Below are 17,163 nucleotides of genomic sequence, written 5' to 3' on the forward strand. Positions count from 1 at the left end.
ACGATGACACCAAGATCCCTTTCTTGGTCGGTGACTCCTAATGTGGAACCTTGCATCACGTAACTATAGTTTGAGTTCCTCTTTCCCACCATGCATCACGTTGCACTTGCTCACATTAAACGTCACCTGCCATTTGGATGCCCAGCTTCCCAGTCTTGTAAGGTCCTCCTGTAATTTTTCAGAATCCTCTTGCGATTTAACAATTTATTATTTTTGAGATAACCACAGTAAATATGCCAGAGATATTTATATATATTTTTAATGTGTTAGTTTAAATATTGAATAACCTGAAATAATCACTCTTATTTGTAGCCATTGAAAACCAGCGTTTACCATCCTTACTTTTTAGACAAATGTTAAAATATAAGATGATAGCATAAACTGGATATATATTATTAGCAGCAAATTTCACCTCCAGATACACACAAAAAAAACCTCAACTTCTAAACCAAAGACTTAAAGAAAAAAAGAAATAAAATACCCCTTTCAAGGGATGTGGAATAGCATATATTATATACCTTTAGTTCATTGGTTCAAATCTCTTTTTGGCGGTATTCACTAATGAACACTGGCGAAGTGCTCCAAGACATATGTTTAAGCTCTGTTTGACTGAACCTTGCTTTTCTATCTGAAGATTTTTTATTTGTAATTTGAGCAATTTTACGCCAACTGACCCTTGACGCGGGTGTTTGTACGCCTAAACATGGCCTGTGTGGGGTCTTTTTTATTAAAGATCTCTTGATCCAGTCCTGAAAGCCTTTTTGTGCTTTTTTTTGTGTTGTCTTTGCTTGTGTACTTTTTGACACTCTCTTCTACTCCATCGGTTCAAATCCAACAAAGATATGATTTTAGAGTGCACTAGAGACCAGCTGGCTATCATTGTACATGTGGGTATCAACAACATAGGACGAAGCAGTAGGGAAGATCTGTAAAAACCAAACCTAGGCTTTTTAGTAGAAAACTGAAGTTCAGAACCTCTAGGGTATCAATCTTAGAAATGCTATACAGTCAAAGAACAGGATCCTGAAAAAGGCTTAGCTTCAGAATCTTATTGCATGAATGGAACCCTGATGCAGAGAACGGGTATTTAGATTTGTTAGGAGCTGGGAAACAGTATAGGGAAAGGGAGCCAATGCTGAAAGGATGGGCTCCATCACAACCAGGGTGTTCAAACGTTTAAACAGAAGATACAACACATTTTAGACAAGATCATAGGGGGAAACCAACAACTGCTCATGACTCAGGTATCTGCAAAAGGGGGAAAATGGAATATCCTGACAGAGAGATAATCATGAAGGCTGAAGTAATAGAGGTGCATTCTAATAAGCAGCAACATAAAAATGAATCCAAACCCTACCATCTGCTAGGTAGACTGTGAATATAGGTAAAAAAAACAAACAAACAAAAACAAAACAATTTGCATGCCTGTATACAAATAGCAGAAGTATAAGAAGTGTAAAAGGTAAGACTGGAGAGTTAGAATATACAGCATTAAATAAAAATATAGACACAGAGACCTGGTAGGAGGATAATCAACGTGGCATTGACAGGATACAAATGATACTGAAATGATAAAATGGATCACACTTGTAGAAGGGTAGCATTATATATTAAGGATGGCATAGAGTCAAAAGTCCTGCAGAAAACAAATTTCACTGTGGAATTTTTATGGCTCAAAATTCCATGAGTGATTGGGAAAAGTACAGCAGTGGGGGTAGTGTACCCTCTACCTGGCCAGGATGACAAAACAGAAAGAGAACTGTTAACATAAATTAGGAAAGCTAACAAACTTAGCAAAATAATAACGGAAGATCTTACGTACACAGTACTGATTGGGTAAATGTTGCATCAGGAACACTAGGCATATAATGGGGCCCTTTTACTAAACCAAATTAAGCGCTTAACGTGATGGTTTACCGTGCAATAACTGCTAAAGAAGAACTGTGTTAAGGGGCTATGTGGTATTCTTGTAGTTAATGCATAGTAAACTGCACTAAGTGATTTTTGTGTTAGGGGGTGTGTCATGAGCAGAAAATGGGCATAGAAGGTATTTTGTGATTAGTGCGCTACAAATAATGCACTTTAATCACTATGTTTGCAGTTAGGACGGAACCACTTACCTCCTTCTAAATAGGACGTGCTAAGTGCTTCCACACTAACTCGAAGCACAGTACTGCCTGCTATCTGCAACTTTAAGGTAGCACCTGTAACAGCAAATGCTGGGAATGCCCCCAACAGTTGCCGTGTTAAATTTGCAGATACTGCAGATAAAATCCCACATTAAGCAGCCACAACTACAAAATTTACTGCAGCTTGGTAAAAGGGCCCTGATGTTTCTAGATGCCATAAATACTTGCTTTGTAGAACAGCAGATCCTGGAACCAATCAGAGAAGAGACCACTCTTGTCTAACCCTCAGGCCAACCTAGTGATCACCTTTACTCATCGTTTCCATTTCCAGATAATTTATAAATATGTTCAAAAGCACAATCAAGAACAGGATCCTTGTGGCACTCCACTATTCACTCTCTGAATTCCATCTTTCAACTAGTTCCCAATCCACAATAAACATTGCCTCCTATCCCATGGCTTTTTAATTTTCTCAGAAGTCTCTTATGAGGTAGTCAAAATCTTTCTGAAAATCTAGATACACTACACCAGTGGTTCCCAAACTGTGCACCGTGGCACCCTGATGCACCACAGTGAACTGTCAGGGGTGCCATTGCAAATCCTGACCTCCCTCCTGCCGCCACCTGAACTGCCTCCTCTCTGCTGAAAACATGCCTCACCTGCTCCTCCAGTTAGTGTCTCCCATCCCCTACATGTTTCCCTCCCTCTGCCCCAGGTCTGGCAAACCCCTATCTCTAAACCCCCCCCCCCCCCCCCAGTGTCTGCTTGCAAACGTGTCTCCCTCCAGAGAGGGGGACCAGCAGCAGTAGCATTTCTCACATCGCTGCTGGCACCAGTCCTAAAGTCTTCCTTCTGCATTCATCCCCTGCAGCAACAGGAAGTTACATCACAGGGAGCTTATGGAAGGTTGCAGGACTGTCGCCAGCAGCATTGTGTAAAATTCTGCCACTGACGGGGACCTCTGGAGGGAGATGAGGAATCTTGATCTGGGGATGGAGAGGAAGGAGACAAACATGCTTGGAAGAAACAGCAGCATGGCAGGGAGCCTAAAGTGGAGCTGAAGACTGCAGTGGAGTGGAGTGGAGTCACCCCCCCCCCCCCGGGCTGCTCTAGGTGAAAGCGAGCAGTGGAAAAAAATGTGTGATGGGGGATGGGCAGTAGAATGTGTGATGGGGGATGGGCAGTAGAGAACTGTGTGACCGGGGGAAGTGGAAACCTGTGTGGTTGTGTGGCTGGGGGGGTGGAGACCTATGTGGCCAGCCAGTGGGGGGAGGGAGGCTGCGAAAAATTCTTAAAGGGTGCTGTGAACCAAAAACATTTGGGAACCATTGCACTACACCAATTTACAATTTTCAGGTATCATGGACAATTTTTATGAAAGGTTACAGATTATCAATAGTAGATCTGCAATTTCTTTTTCTACTTCCATGGAGAAATAATCTAGCTTTGATCTGTATCTTTTGCTGGGGGGTGGGGGGAGTTGGGTTCTTGTGGATGCACAGTATTTTTACATTTAACATACAAACAGCTTTACTAGGTCAGAACAAAGGTCCATGAAGGTCATGTATACACTATGTCACATATGCAAGAATCATCCATCACATGTCTTGTAGCTGAAGAAAGGTAGAAAACCACTGCCTGAGAATTACAAACTCTCCTTAATGCCAGGAAATGTATTTGGTGAAGATTTTCCTGGAGAGACAATAATCCCTGAATGTGAAGTCCATCTACATAGGCTCCCCAACCCAGTCTGAATGCATCTGTGGTGAGGACAATTGGAACTGGAGAAATTTGGAAGGCAATTCCTTTGACCTTATTACCTTGGCCCATCTATAAGGACAGTGTCCCACAGAGGCCTAGTGATGCAGACTATATCTCAGAGTTTTTGAGAGATCTGAATTCTCTGTATATTCAGGTCCATTGGGCTTGTCTCATTTGGAGACATGCCAAGGAAGTTAAATGCACTGCTGAGGCCATGTAGTCCAACATCCTCAACATGTTCCATGCTGATGTCTGCTGACTTATTAGTATTTCTTGCACTACTAACACCAGTATGGTAATCCTTTCCTGTGGCCTTTGATTGAGTCACGTCTAGCAAAGCACCTATGAATTTCAATTGAAATGATGGGCATAATTGTTATTTGGGATAATTTAGAAACAAATCCTAGTGACTCTAGCAAGCCTGCTCCCATCAAGGCCCACAACCAGGAAGCTTCCCCTAATGAAGCCCTCTAATCCTTCCTAATGAGGGCCCATGATCTGTATTACCTCCTTCAATCAAGGTCTCCAAACCAGTAGTATGATACTAAAAACAAACAAACATGATGATCTGCAATTCCAGATGAGTATAGTGCAATTCAACTTAAGAAGACAGCATCCAAAAGATCTGTGCTACACAATGATGATTAGTACTAATCTTAAAAATGAGATATTACATATTGTTACACCTATTTAAATTGTGTTACTGCATTAACATTAAATTTGAATATATAGAAATTTTCCTGGTTGAGTTAAAAAATGGCATTAAAGGGTGTACCTTTGAGTCACAAATATCAATCCACTTTGCAATCTCCCAATAAATTTCAGACAACCCATTCAGGCAGCTTTCTTGATCTTCATCTTTACTTTCTGTATCATTTGAAACAGCACCATCTTGGGACTGAAGTTGAAGAACTCTGTCTGCCACAGCACTCCCTTTTCGACAGAGGGCATCAATTAAAGTAGATTTCTGCTTTTCCATATCACTGTATCCAAAAGGCATAGTGTAAATGTGAAAAGGTTAATACAATAAGCAGAATAAAGCACTATACTGGGTTCTTTCAAATTATTTGTATATTTACTGGTGCTAGGTGGGGAAATTCTATAACTTGATGCCTTTAGTTAGGCGTGCCGATGCCACACGCTAAGCACCAATTCTACAACTGGCACACCTAAATGTAGGCACAACTATTAATGCCAAGTCAATAGCAGGTGTAAATGGGTACATCCAAGTGTACCACATAATTTGTTCTATAAATTCCATATGTAAATTGGAATAGCACTAGTGCACTTACGCTCTTAAGTGTCAATTTTCTTGGCACTTTGGGCATAATTGCACACATCCAGTTATAGAATTGGTCTTTGAATGTATAGCATGCATCGTTGAATATACAAGTATAGCTATATATATATATAACTACATATCAAAGTGCTAAATATTTGTGCTTCTACATCTAAACTATACACAGAAGTGGCAAACGGCACTATGTTGCTTATTGTAGAAGCTCTATTCTTGTTTTGGATGTCTGAAACTGGCATTTAGACAGCCATATTCCCTCCCTCCCATCCCAGGGTTGATCTTTGATTTATAGGCTCTCCAGATAATTAGGAGGTAGACATTGTAGACTGAAATAGATTTTTTTTTGGCTCTTTTTTTTTTTTGCAACAAGTGCTGTGCCTGATTTATTTATTTTAGGAAAAGGTTTACATTCTAATTTCATACTGCTGAAGGCAGTGCTGTAGCGAGGGTGACTGACACCCGGGGCGGGTCGCCGCTGCGCACCCCCCCCGGGTGCAGGGCACGGCGTACCCCCCCCCCCCGAAACGCACCCTACCTTTCAGCGGGGGGCAGGTGGGAGGGCCGATCCACCCCCAGTGCACGTCACTGGGAGCTGCGACGGCTCTGCTGCTTCCCTGCTTTCTCTGCCCCGGAACAGGAAGTAACCTGTTCCAGGGCAGAAAGAGCAGGGAACCAGCGAGCCGACACCCCCTCAGCGCGTGCACCCGGGGCGGACCGTGCCACCGCCCCCCTTCCTACGCCACTGGCTGAAGGGCTGTCTGGTAAGATTTGCCTCTTTGCGGATGATATCCTAACCTGCAATAGGGATGATGTGGATTACATAAGGAAGGACCTAACGAAGGCTGGAATTTGGCAGCTTAGATTTAATGCTAAATAATGCAGGCTCATACATTTGAGTTATAAAAACCCGAGGGTTTGGTAGTTTAGGAGGTGAAGAACTTTTGTGCACGAAAGAGGACTATGACTAGGGTGTGATCATATGTGATGATCTTAAGGTGGCCAAACAGGTAGAAAAGGTGAAGGTGAAAGCTAGAAGGATGTTTAGGTGCATGGCCAGTAGGAAAAAGGAAGTGATGATGCCCCTGTATAAGACTCTGGCGAGACTTCATTTAGAATACTGAATACAATTCTTGAGACCGTACCTTCAAAAAGATATAAACAGGATGGAGTAATGTCACTAAGGAAATCTACTGTAGCAGAATTTAATTTTCGAAAGGGTGACTATGATAAAATGACAAAAATGATTCAAAAGAAGCTACAAGGATGGGCCGCAAAGGTTAGAACTTTAAATCAGGCATGGATGTTGTTTAAAAATACCATCCTGAAAGCCCAGATCAAATGTTTTCTACACATTAACAAAGGTGCAAAGAAGAGTAAATGTCAGCCAGTATGGTTAAAAAGTGAAGTGAAAGAGGCAATTAGAGCCAAAAGAACATCCTTCAATGAATGAAAAAAAGGATCCAAATGAAGAAAATAAGAATTGGCAAGCTAAATGCAAAGCATTGATAAAGAAGGCTAAAAGAGAGTAAGAAGATAAAAATTGATGCAGAGACAAACTCACAGTAACAACTTTTTCAGGTACATCAGAAGCAGAAAGCCTGTGAAGGAATCAGTGGAACCATTAGATCATGAAGGAGCAAAACAGGCACTCAGGGAGGACAAGGTCATAGTGGAGAGATTGAATTAATTCGTTTCTTCAGTTTTTACAGAGGAAGATGTAAGAGATCTACACATACCAGAAATGGTTTTCATGGATGATGATAAGGAGCAACTGAAAGAAATCTTGGAGAGCCTGGAAGACATACTTAGCCAAACTGTCAAGTTAAAAAAAAAAATAATTACCTGGACCAGATGGTATACATCCTAGGCTACTGAAGGAAATCAAATATAAATTGCTGATCTGCTGTTTGTGATCTGTATTGTCGTTAAAATAATCTGTAGTACCAGAAGATTGGAGGGTAGACAATGTAACGTTAATTTTTAAAAAGGGTTCCAAGGGTGATCTGGGAAATGACAGACTGGTAAGCCTGACTTCAGTGCTGGGTAAAATAGTGGAAACTATTATAAAAAATAAAATTATGGAACACAGACAAACATAGTTTAATGGGACAGAGTCAGCATAGGTTCAACCAAGGAAGTCTCGCCTCACCAATTTGTTTTATGTCTGAAGGCATGAATAAACATGCGGATAGTGGTGAGTCGGTTGATATAGTCTATCTAGAATTTTAGAAAGCTTTTGACAAAGTTCCTCATGAGAAACTGAGAAAATTAAAAAGACATGAGAAGAGGCATTGTCCTTATGTGGATTAGGAATTGTTTACCGAACAGAAAATAGAGGGTAGGGTTAAATGGCCATTTTTTCACAATGGAGAAGGGTGAATAGTGGAATGCCACAGGGATCAGTACTGGGACAGGTGCTATTTAACAAATTTATAAATGATCTGGATATCAGAATAACAAGTGAGGTGATTAAATTTGCAGATGATACAAAACTATTCAAAGTTGTCAAAACACATGCAGACTGTGAATAATTGCAAGAAGACCTTAGGAAACTAGAAGACTGGGCATTCAAATAGCAGATGAAATTTAATGTGGACAAATGCAAAGTAAGTCAGTCACAAACAGAAGAAACAACCTTCACGGATGAAGCACACCAGGAACTAAACAGTAGAGGAGACAAAAGAGAACCTCTCACAGATCGATTCTGTTCTGTTTTGGATGTCTTTGAGAGAATAGTAGGTTAGTTTATTTTTGCTATGTATTTTTTAGATCCCTGATGCAGGCCAGTACAGCCGAAACACAAGTTGTGTCGGGTCTCCCTTGTTGTAAAACCATTTGGAAGATATAATAAACAGAATATGGACACCATCTGCAAGAGGTTCTCTTTTGTCTCCTCTACCATTTCATGCTTCAAATGTAAAGTGATAAACATTGGAAAGCGTAATCTGAATCATAGTTACCTGTGTTGTGACTTATCTTGTGTCTTCATTTCCCTCCCTTACTTGATGCTAGGTTCCACCTTGGGAGCCAACACCCAAGAAAAGGACCTAGGTGTCATTGCAGACAATAAATAGGCTGAATCCTCTCTCCAGTATGTGGCAGCGGCCAAAAGAGCGAACAGGATGCTAGGAATTATTAGGAAAGGGATGGTAAATAAGACCAAGATTATAATGCCTCTGTGTCGCTCCATGGTGCAACTACACCTTGAGCATTGCTTTCAATTCTGGTCCTTCTATCTCCAAAAAGATATAGCGGAATTAGAAAAGGATCAAAGGACAACCAAAATGATAAAGGGGATGAACTCCTCTCATATGAGGAAAGGCTAAAGAATTTAGGGCTCTTCAGCTTGGAAAAGAGACGGCTGAGGGGGAATATGATTGAGGTCTACAAAATCCCGAGTCATGTAGAACAGGTAAAAGTGAATCAATTTTTCACTCTTTCAAAAAGTACAAAGGCCAGGGGACACTCAATGAAATTACATGAAAATACTTTTAAAACAAATAGGAAGAAATATTTTTTCACTCACAGAATAGTTAAGAACTTGGTAGCTGGAGAATGTGTTAACAGCGGTTAGTGTATCTGGGTTTAAAAAAGCTTTGTACAAGTTCCTGGAGGAAACGTACACTGTGTGCTAGTGAGATGGACATGGGGAAAGTCACTGCTTGCCCTGGGATTGGTAGCATGGAGTGTTGCTACTATTTGGGTTTCTGCCAGGTACCTGCGACCTGGATAAGCTCACTGTTGGAAGCAGGATACTGGGCTAGAAGGGCTATTGGTCTGATCCAGTATGGCTATTCTTATGAATGCTTCAAACACGTATGAATGCTTCAAACCACAAGAACAGCCATATTGGGTCAGGCCAATGGTCCATCTATTCAATGGTCCATATCCATTCCTTTCCATCTTTCTACGCCTTCCTCCCAACACTCTTTTCCTTTTGAACCCTATTCCTTACTTTCCGTTAACCCCATAAGTTTTGCGTTTACCACAAAATGTATATTCTTCTTATGACTTTGTAATTATTTATATTGTTACTATGTAAGCTGCATTGAGCCTGCCATGTGTGGGAAAGTGTGGGGTACAAATGTAATAATAATAATAATCTAGTCCAGTATCCTGCTTCCAGCAGTGGCCAATGCAGGTCACAAGTACATGGCAGAAACCCAATTAGTAGCACCAATCCCTGCTACCAATCCCAGGGCAAGCAGTGGCTTCAACCACGTCCATCTCAATAACAGACTATGGACATTTCCTCCAAGAACTTGTCCAAACCATTTTTAAACCGATATATGATAACCACTGTTACCACATCTTCTGGCAACAAGTTCCAGAGCATAACTATTCTTTGAGTGAAAAAATATTTCCTATTTGTTTTAAAAGAATATCCATGCAATTTCAATGAGTGTTCCCTGGTTTTTGTACTTTTTGAATGAGTGAAAAATTGATTCACCTACATCCGCTCCACACCACTCAGGATTTGGATTTTGTGGGCCTCAATCATGTTCCCCCTCAGCCCTAACCTCTTTAGACTTTCCTCATATGGGAGTAGTTCCATCCCCTCTATCATTTTGGTCACTCTTCTTTGAACCTTTTCTAATTTCGCTAAATCTTTTTCGAGATATGGCGACTAGAACTGCACACACTACTCAGGAGTGGCCTAGTGGTTAGGGTGGTGGACTTTGGTCCTGGGGAACTGAGTTCGATTCCCACTTCAGGCACAGGCAGCTCCTTGTGATTCTGGGCAAGTCACTTAACCCTCTATTGCCCCATGTAAGCCGCATTGAGCCTGCCATGAGTGGGAAAGCGCGGGGTACAAATGTAACAAAAAAAAAAAAGATGAGGTTGTACCATAGAGCGATATAGAAGCATTATAAAATTTTGGTCTTGTTTTACATCCCTCTCATTATTCCTAGCATCCTGTTTGCATTTTTAGCCAACACTGTACATTGGGCAGAAGATTTCAGTGTATCGTCTACAAAGATACGTAGGTCTTTTTCCTAAGTGCTGACTCCTAAAGTGAACCTTAGCATCAGATAACTATGATTTAGATTCCAATGTGCATCATTTTGTATTTGTCTACTTCATCTGCCATATGGATGCACACTCTTCCAGTTTCCTTCAATTTTTGTAGAGGAGTGTGGTAGCCGTGTTAGTCCACTCTTAAGGTTATCAATAGAAATCAAACAAAATAAAACATGGAAAAGAAAATAAGATGATACCTTTTTTATTGGACATAACTTAATACATTTCTTGATTAGCTTTCGAAGGTTGCCCTTCTTCGTCAGATCGGAAATAAGCAAATGTGCTAGCTGACAGTGTATATAAGTGAAAACATTCAAGCATTACTATGACAGTCTGACAGGGTGGGAGGATGGGGGTGGGTAGGAGGTATGCATGGGGACATCAAAGCATATCATTGATATTCTAACAGGATGGGTGTGGATAGGTGAGGGGTGGGGTGATCAACAGCTTTATGGTTTATAATGGGCTAGGAACCCCAGATCCTTGTTAAGTCCTTTCTGTTGGGTGTTAAAATATTCAATCATTCTGACTTCAAAGGTCTTACGTTCTTGTATGATTTTAAAGTTACCTTTCAGGATTCTCACTGTGAAGAATCCTGAAAGGTAACTTTAAAACCATACAAGAACTTAAGACCTTTGAAGTCAGATTGATTGAATATTTTAACACCCAAAAAATACAAAACACACTGAGACAAGTAGTCTCCCTCCCTTTTCTCTTCCAGATCATTTGGTGTGTGTGTGTGGGGGGGGGGGGGGGGGGGGGGGGGGGGGGGGGGGCAGTACCCCCTCATACCATTGTCTTTTACACATCCCTTTCCCCTTCCAGACATGCAGTTTGTATGTTGGAAGGGGGCAATGCCCCACCCCCCAAACTAGATTTCAACCTAATTCTTGTTTAATCCAGGATCTAAATTTCATAAATAAATACATAAATACAAACTGCAGTTCATGTGTGTGTGTGTGGGTAATCCCCCCATACCCCAGATTACCCCCCAAACTAGATTTCAACCTAATTCAGCCCCTCAAAATGACACACATTACAATTTATAACAAATTACTACTCTACCCATGCCCCCCCAAACTAGGTTTCAATCTAATTCATGTTTAATCCGGGATCTAAATGTCATCAAACTACAGTTCATGTGGGGTGGCAATGCCTCTCACACCCCCTCCCCCAAACTAGGTTTCAACCTAATTCAGCCCCTCAAAATGACACACTGATTATGATTTATAACAAATTACTACTCTACCTATAAAAAGGTGGGTGGAATTGGTGGGTGGGAACTGTGCCCTTAGAATAGCAAGGACAAATCAAACTTGAGTTCACATATAAAGTATCACATACCATGTAAAATGAGTTTATCTTGTTGGGCAGACTGGATGGACGGTTCAGGTCTTTATCTGCCATCATTTACCATGTTATTATGTAACTGTCTGGTGGGAACTTGCCTGATACCTTTTAACCATGCTGGCTGTCGATTGCTCTTTTTTCCACCTTTGTTAATACATGGAATACATGTAGTCTGGGTTTCCATGATGGTATTTTTAACAATGTCCATGCTTGATTTGAAGTCCTAACGTTTGCGGCCGATCCTTTCAGCTTCTGTTTAACCATTTTCCTCATTTTGTCAGGGTCGCCCTTTTGAAAATTAAAAGCTGCTACAGGAGATTTCCTTAGTGACTTCACTCCAGATATCAGCTCAAATTTGATCATGTTATCATCACTGTTTCCCAGTGGATCCAACACCGTTACCTCTCGTACTATGCCCCACATTCCACTAACGATTAGATCCAAAATAGCTCCCTATCTTATTGGTTCGTAGAGCAGGTGCTCCAAGAAGCAGTCATTTATTACATCTAGAAATCTTACCTCCCTAGTACTTCCTGATATAACATCTATCCAGTCAATATTAGGATAATTGAAATCACTCATTATTATAATGTTGCCCAATTTGCCAGCATTCCTAATTTCTGTAAACATATTTTCATCTGTTCGTTCTGTCCTGATGGATGGTAGTACAGACCTACCAGTATACTCCTGTCATACCTGGAATTTCTATCCATAAAGATTCCATGCTGCTAGTAGCGCTATAGAGTAGTAGTAGTAGTAGTATCTGTTTCATGTAAAATGTTTATTTTGTTTGACTCAATTCCCTCTAACATATAGCACACTCCACCTGCTCCACTCAAACTCCTCCTCTGAACACATCTACTCTGAAGTCAAATACAAGTATGAGCCTAATTGCTTTTTAAACATATACTGGCATATAAACACATAACATCTGTATAAAATTACCTTCATCAGGTTCTTTTGTGGATGATATGAGGAACAATTACTTTGAATAATGATAAAACAGTAGTTTTTTTTTGTTCTCCACTCCTTTATACAGACAGGTTAATCAGTAACAGAATTAGAACCAGTTACCACAAAGCCATCATTCCCAACTACCTGCAATATTCCTCCCATTTCTTTATTCTCCTCCTCTGCTTTGTCCTACCATTGGAGTATCAACCCTCCATTTCCTAAAAATTGTTTCACAAAACATGAGGTTTAAAACAGAAAAGAAATTCACTGTCTAGGTACTTTTTTATAGTTACTGCATCAGGTCTGGGATCAATCTTCATGGCAACATAAACTGCTAGTGCTGTTTGATCAATATGTGAGATGACATTATCTGCAGCTTCGATAATTTCACTTAGTTTTTTCATTCTTTCCTAGAAAACAGAAGCAGGATATGATTTAAGTGGTATTAAAATAATCAAGGCAATATTCATTTCTGTAATAAAAACTGATCTACGTTTCTTATGTTTAAGTATTGTATTTTTGTTTTTATGGATTTTATACTTAACCAGAATATTTAAAAAGGACTTCTTTTGGTTCAAGCATTTTATTATTATTAACAAAAAATATAGAAACAATAAAAACATACAGAAAAAAAATTTAACCCACGTGCAGCCAAGACATTCATCTTTTTTTACCATTCAATAATGGGGTCAATATTCAAAGCGATTTCAAACGGTCAAAAACAGCTCCTGGCCATTAAAATAGCTTGTCTAGGGCTAACCAGGCATAGTCAATGGAACTTAACCAGACAGTGCTGCTCAACATGCCTGGTTAGCACCTAAACCAAACCAGATACTTTGAGGGTATTTCACAGATGGAGCTGGCACTTAGTTAAGCGCCAATATTCAGCTATTAACCAGCTAAGATAACCACATAAAGAGGACTGAATAAAACAGAATCCTATTTTTATGCGGTTCATCATAGTCGGTTAAGTGCTGAATATCACGTTTAACTGGCTATGTTTTAGCTGGCTGCATATGCCCAGATATTCAATGCTGGTGCCTGGACATGGTCCAGCACTGAATATCCAGGAATAAAGCTGGAAGTGGACAGCAAAATGCTGACCACCGCTGGATGAATATCAACCCCACCGTAGTTAGCAGCAAAGATTATGCTTTCTTCATATAATGATCAAAGGTCTGTCAGATCTTAATGTACTGATTCACATTTCTATCTCTCAGATGCTATTGCCTCACACTTATACATTACCACTGAACTTCACCAAAAATGAATACTGAATTGGAGTTGTCTTTCCAGTTCGTTACTACAAGATGCACAATGGTTATAAGCAAATCAAAAAACATAACTTGTTCTCTAGACAATAAGGCCCTTAATTTTAGAACAAATATCCACTTGTAAATAGTAGCACTTTCACATGTATATTGCAGACATATGTAGAAAGCAACTATTTAAATGTGAAGATCCATATCCCACAGAGATTTCAAAGAGGTGTAGTGTGAGTTGGATTAAATTCTACACATATATTCCTCATCAGTCATCATCACCATCAACTTTATTTGATGTACCACAAAGTTAAAGAATATCTGAGTGGTTTACAGAGTCATAAATATGGGAATAACATTAAAATAAAGACAAGTGAGAATAGGAGGTAAACATTATATTGCAATGCCGCTAGATGCGTTTTACTTTAAGAAAAAAAAAAAAAAAGGACGACACAGCTGGGAGGGGAAGAGAATCACAAAATCTCAATGATATAAGAAGGGAGAAGCTAACACCAAGCAAAAAACCAAAGGTGGTCTCAGTTCAGACAAGTTATGCTGAAGAAAAAGCTTGAGTAAAGTAATAAGCTTTCAGTGCTGTTTTGAATTTGCAAAAGGAAACTTCAGAGCAGATATACAAGTATAATGGCAGTATTTCACAGTACAGGTGCCACAACTTGAAAAAAAGAATGATGAATAGTAGCCAAACAAATCCGGATATGAATCGGAATTACGAGCAAGAGTTGTTGGGAGGAATGAAGAAATTGGGAGAGAACACAGGGAATAAGAGTTAAAAAGAAATGAAGGGAGACCAGTATAAAATGCCCTACAAGCTAATAAGAGGATTTTGAATGGAATACGACATGTGACTGGAAGCCAATGTCACAATAGGGAAACCCTATTTTATTTCCTTGCTTCATAGAACAGTTTGACAAAAGCATTTTGAACTATCTGAAGTCTATTTATTCTTTTATTCTGAACTTAGTTCTGTAATATTCTAATCACTTATACATAACTTTTAAATCCTAGTTTTTTTTTTTTATTTCATTCTTTTAAATAAACCTTTTTTGTTATTATCATTAGTTACGTGTTTTATGTAGAATAAAGTTGTGTTAATTATTCTAAAGTGCTATCGAAAATGTACTGGTTGCATGTCTTGTCTCACACTGTCCATCAGAGGTCAATGTGATTACTGTTTCCTTCTAGAGTGACCAATGCCTCCATTGATGGATGGGACTTCTCAATGCCAAAACAGTTTGGTGCTGTTCTTGACTCTTGATAGTTCTTTTGGACATCTGGTGACAAATATAACAAGAGGAAGCTTCATGGTTGAGCTCCAAGCATGATAAGCATCAGGTATGAGTATCGGTTTTTGATATGGTCTTGCCACACTGGGCACACTAGTTAAAAGAACTGGGGGTTTCCAGGGATATGTTGGAAAAAATGGCCGAAGTGAAATCAAACAGCTCAATAGTAAAGCAAAAAAAGAAAAGTTACCTGACTGGAGTGCTCAGGCCTAAAAAAAAAAAAAGGGGGTGGGTGGGGGGGGGGGGGGGGGGGGGACTAAGCTGTGAAAAAATAAAGGCACCAGACGGGAAGAAACTGGTCCTCTGCAGCACTTATATACAGAAAAAAAACCCAGCCGAATAGGCCAAAAAGAAACTTGGATGTGAACTGTGAGAGAGATGAGAAAAACATGTCTGCACTGCTCCATGGATAAGACAGGACTGCTGGTCCCACGCAGCGAAAGCAGGTGGGAAGATGTGAGCATGTGTTTAGTAGGGTCTCATAACCTTTTAGAAGAGAAGCTGGGGATTTTGCTGCACCAGTCTCTGTCTGATGACTTCACCCATCTGTGTAAACATCATATTCTGGTTGTCCTTGGAGAAAATATGCTATTTATTATGAATTTTGATAAGTTGAATTCTAATTTGACAATTCAAACAGCTGATTGGCTACTGTTTCCAAGATATTTAAGGTTTTACATTTTACTTATATGTACCCTGTTTAGATAAGGGTTTTTCCAACCTAGTCCTTGGAGAAACAAGCCAGTCTGGTTTTCAAGATATATACAATGAAAATGTATGAGATATACTGGCATGAAATGCCTCCGAACAATTGTGGATATCCTGAAAACCAGAATGGCATGGGGTTCCACGAGAACTGGGTTGAGAAACCCTGGTTTAGATAGTACAGTTTTAATAAAAAATTATAAACCTACATCTTTTCATTGTTTATTCACAGCATTGATTTACTACATTTCAAATACAGTTTACAATATAATATAATATAATATAATATACTGAGAGACAGAAGAAAGTGAAAAGAAAAGGCAGAGTCGGGAGGGAAAGAAGAGCAGAGGTCAAAAGAGTAGATCCAGACTTTCAGCCATCCCAGACCAATTTAGCCTCCCTAAAAAGCTTGTTTAAAGTAATAAGCCTTCAGAGTGAATCGCTGTAGGTGGGCTCAAGGCAAACAAACTGTGCAAGGGAGTTCCAATGAAGGGGAACCAGGATAAAAAAATGAGATCTCCCTTGTAACAACCCAATGAGTTTGTGATGGAGAAGGACATAAGAACATAAATGTTTCCATACTGGGACAGACCAAAGGTCCATCAAGCCCAGCATCCTGTTTCCAATAGTGTCCAATCCAGGTTACAAGTACCTGGCAAGAGACCAAAACAGTGCAATACATTTTATGCTGCTTATCCTAGAAATAAGCAGTGGATTTTCACCAAGTCCATCTTAATAATGGCTTATGGACTTTTCTTTTAGGAAGTTATCCAAACCTTTTTAAAACTCCGCTAAGCTAACTGCTTTTACTACATTCTCTGGCAAAGAATTCCAGAGTTTAATATTTTCTCCGATTTGTTTTAAATTTACTCACTGCATGCCCCCTAGTCCTAGTATTTTTGGAAAGAGTAAACAAGCAATTCACGTCTACCCGTTCCACTCCATTTATTATTTTATAGACCTCTATCATATCTCCCCTCAGGCGTCTCTTCTCCAACCTGAAGAGCCCTAGCCGCTTTAGCCTTTCCTCATAGGGAAGTCGCCCCATCCCCTTTATCATTTTCGTCACCCTTCTCCGTACCTTCTGAGATGCAGTGATCAGAATTGCACACAGTATTCGAGGTGCGGTGATCAGAATTACACACAGTATTCGAGGTGTGGTTGCACCATGGAGTGACAGAAAGGCATTATAACACTCTCATTTTTGTTTTCCATTCCTTTCCTATTAATACTTAATATTCTATTTGCTTTCTTAGCCACCGCCGCACACTGAGCAGAGGGTTTCAATGTATTATCAACAATCACACATAGATCCCTTTCCTGGTCGGTGACTCCTAACGTGGAACCTTGCATCACGCAACTATAGTTCGGGTTCTTCT

General features: G+C 39.9%; 1 protein-coding gene across 1 annotated transcript in view; it reads right to left on the bottom strand.

Moving 5' to 3' along the window:
- The window catches only part of TPP2 (tripeptidyl peptidase 2), a 321,173-nt gene that overhangs the window by 13,567 nt on the left and 290,443 nt on the right, over positions 1–17,163 (bottom strand). The window contains 2 exon segments of the mRNA XM_030201336.1: positions 4,666–4,873; positions 12,793–12,923. Of these exon segments, the coding sequence (XP_030057196.1) occupies positions 4,666–4,873; positions 12,793–12,923 (339 nt within the window).

This window comes from Microcaecilia unicolor, chromosome 4 (genome assembly GCF_901765095.1).
Source record: "Microcaecilia unicolor chromosome 4, aMicUni1.1, whole genome shotgun sequence".
NCBI lineage: Eukaryota > Metazoa > Chordata > Amphibia > Gymnophiona > Siphonopidae > Microcaecilia > Microcaecilia unicolor.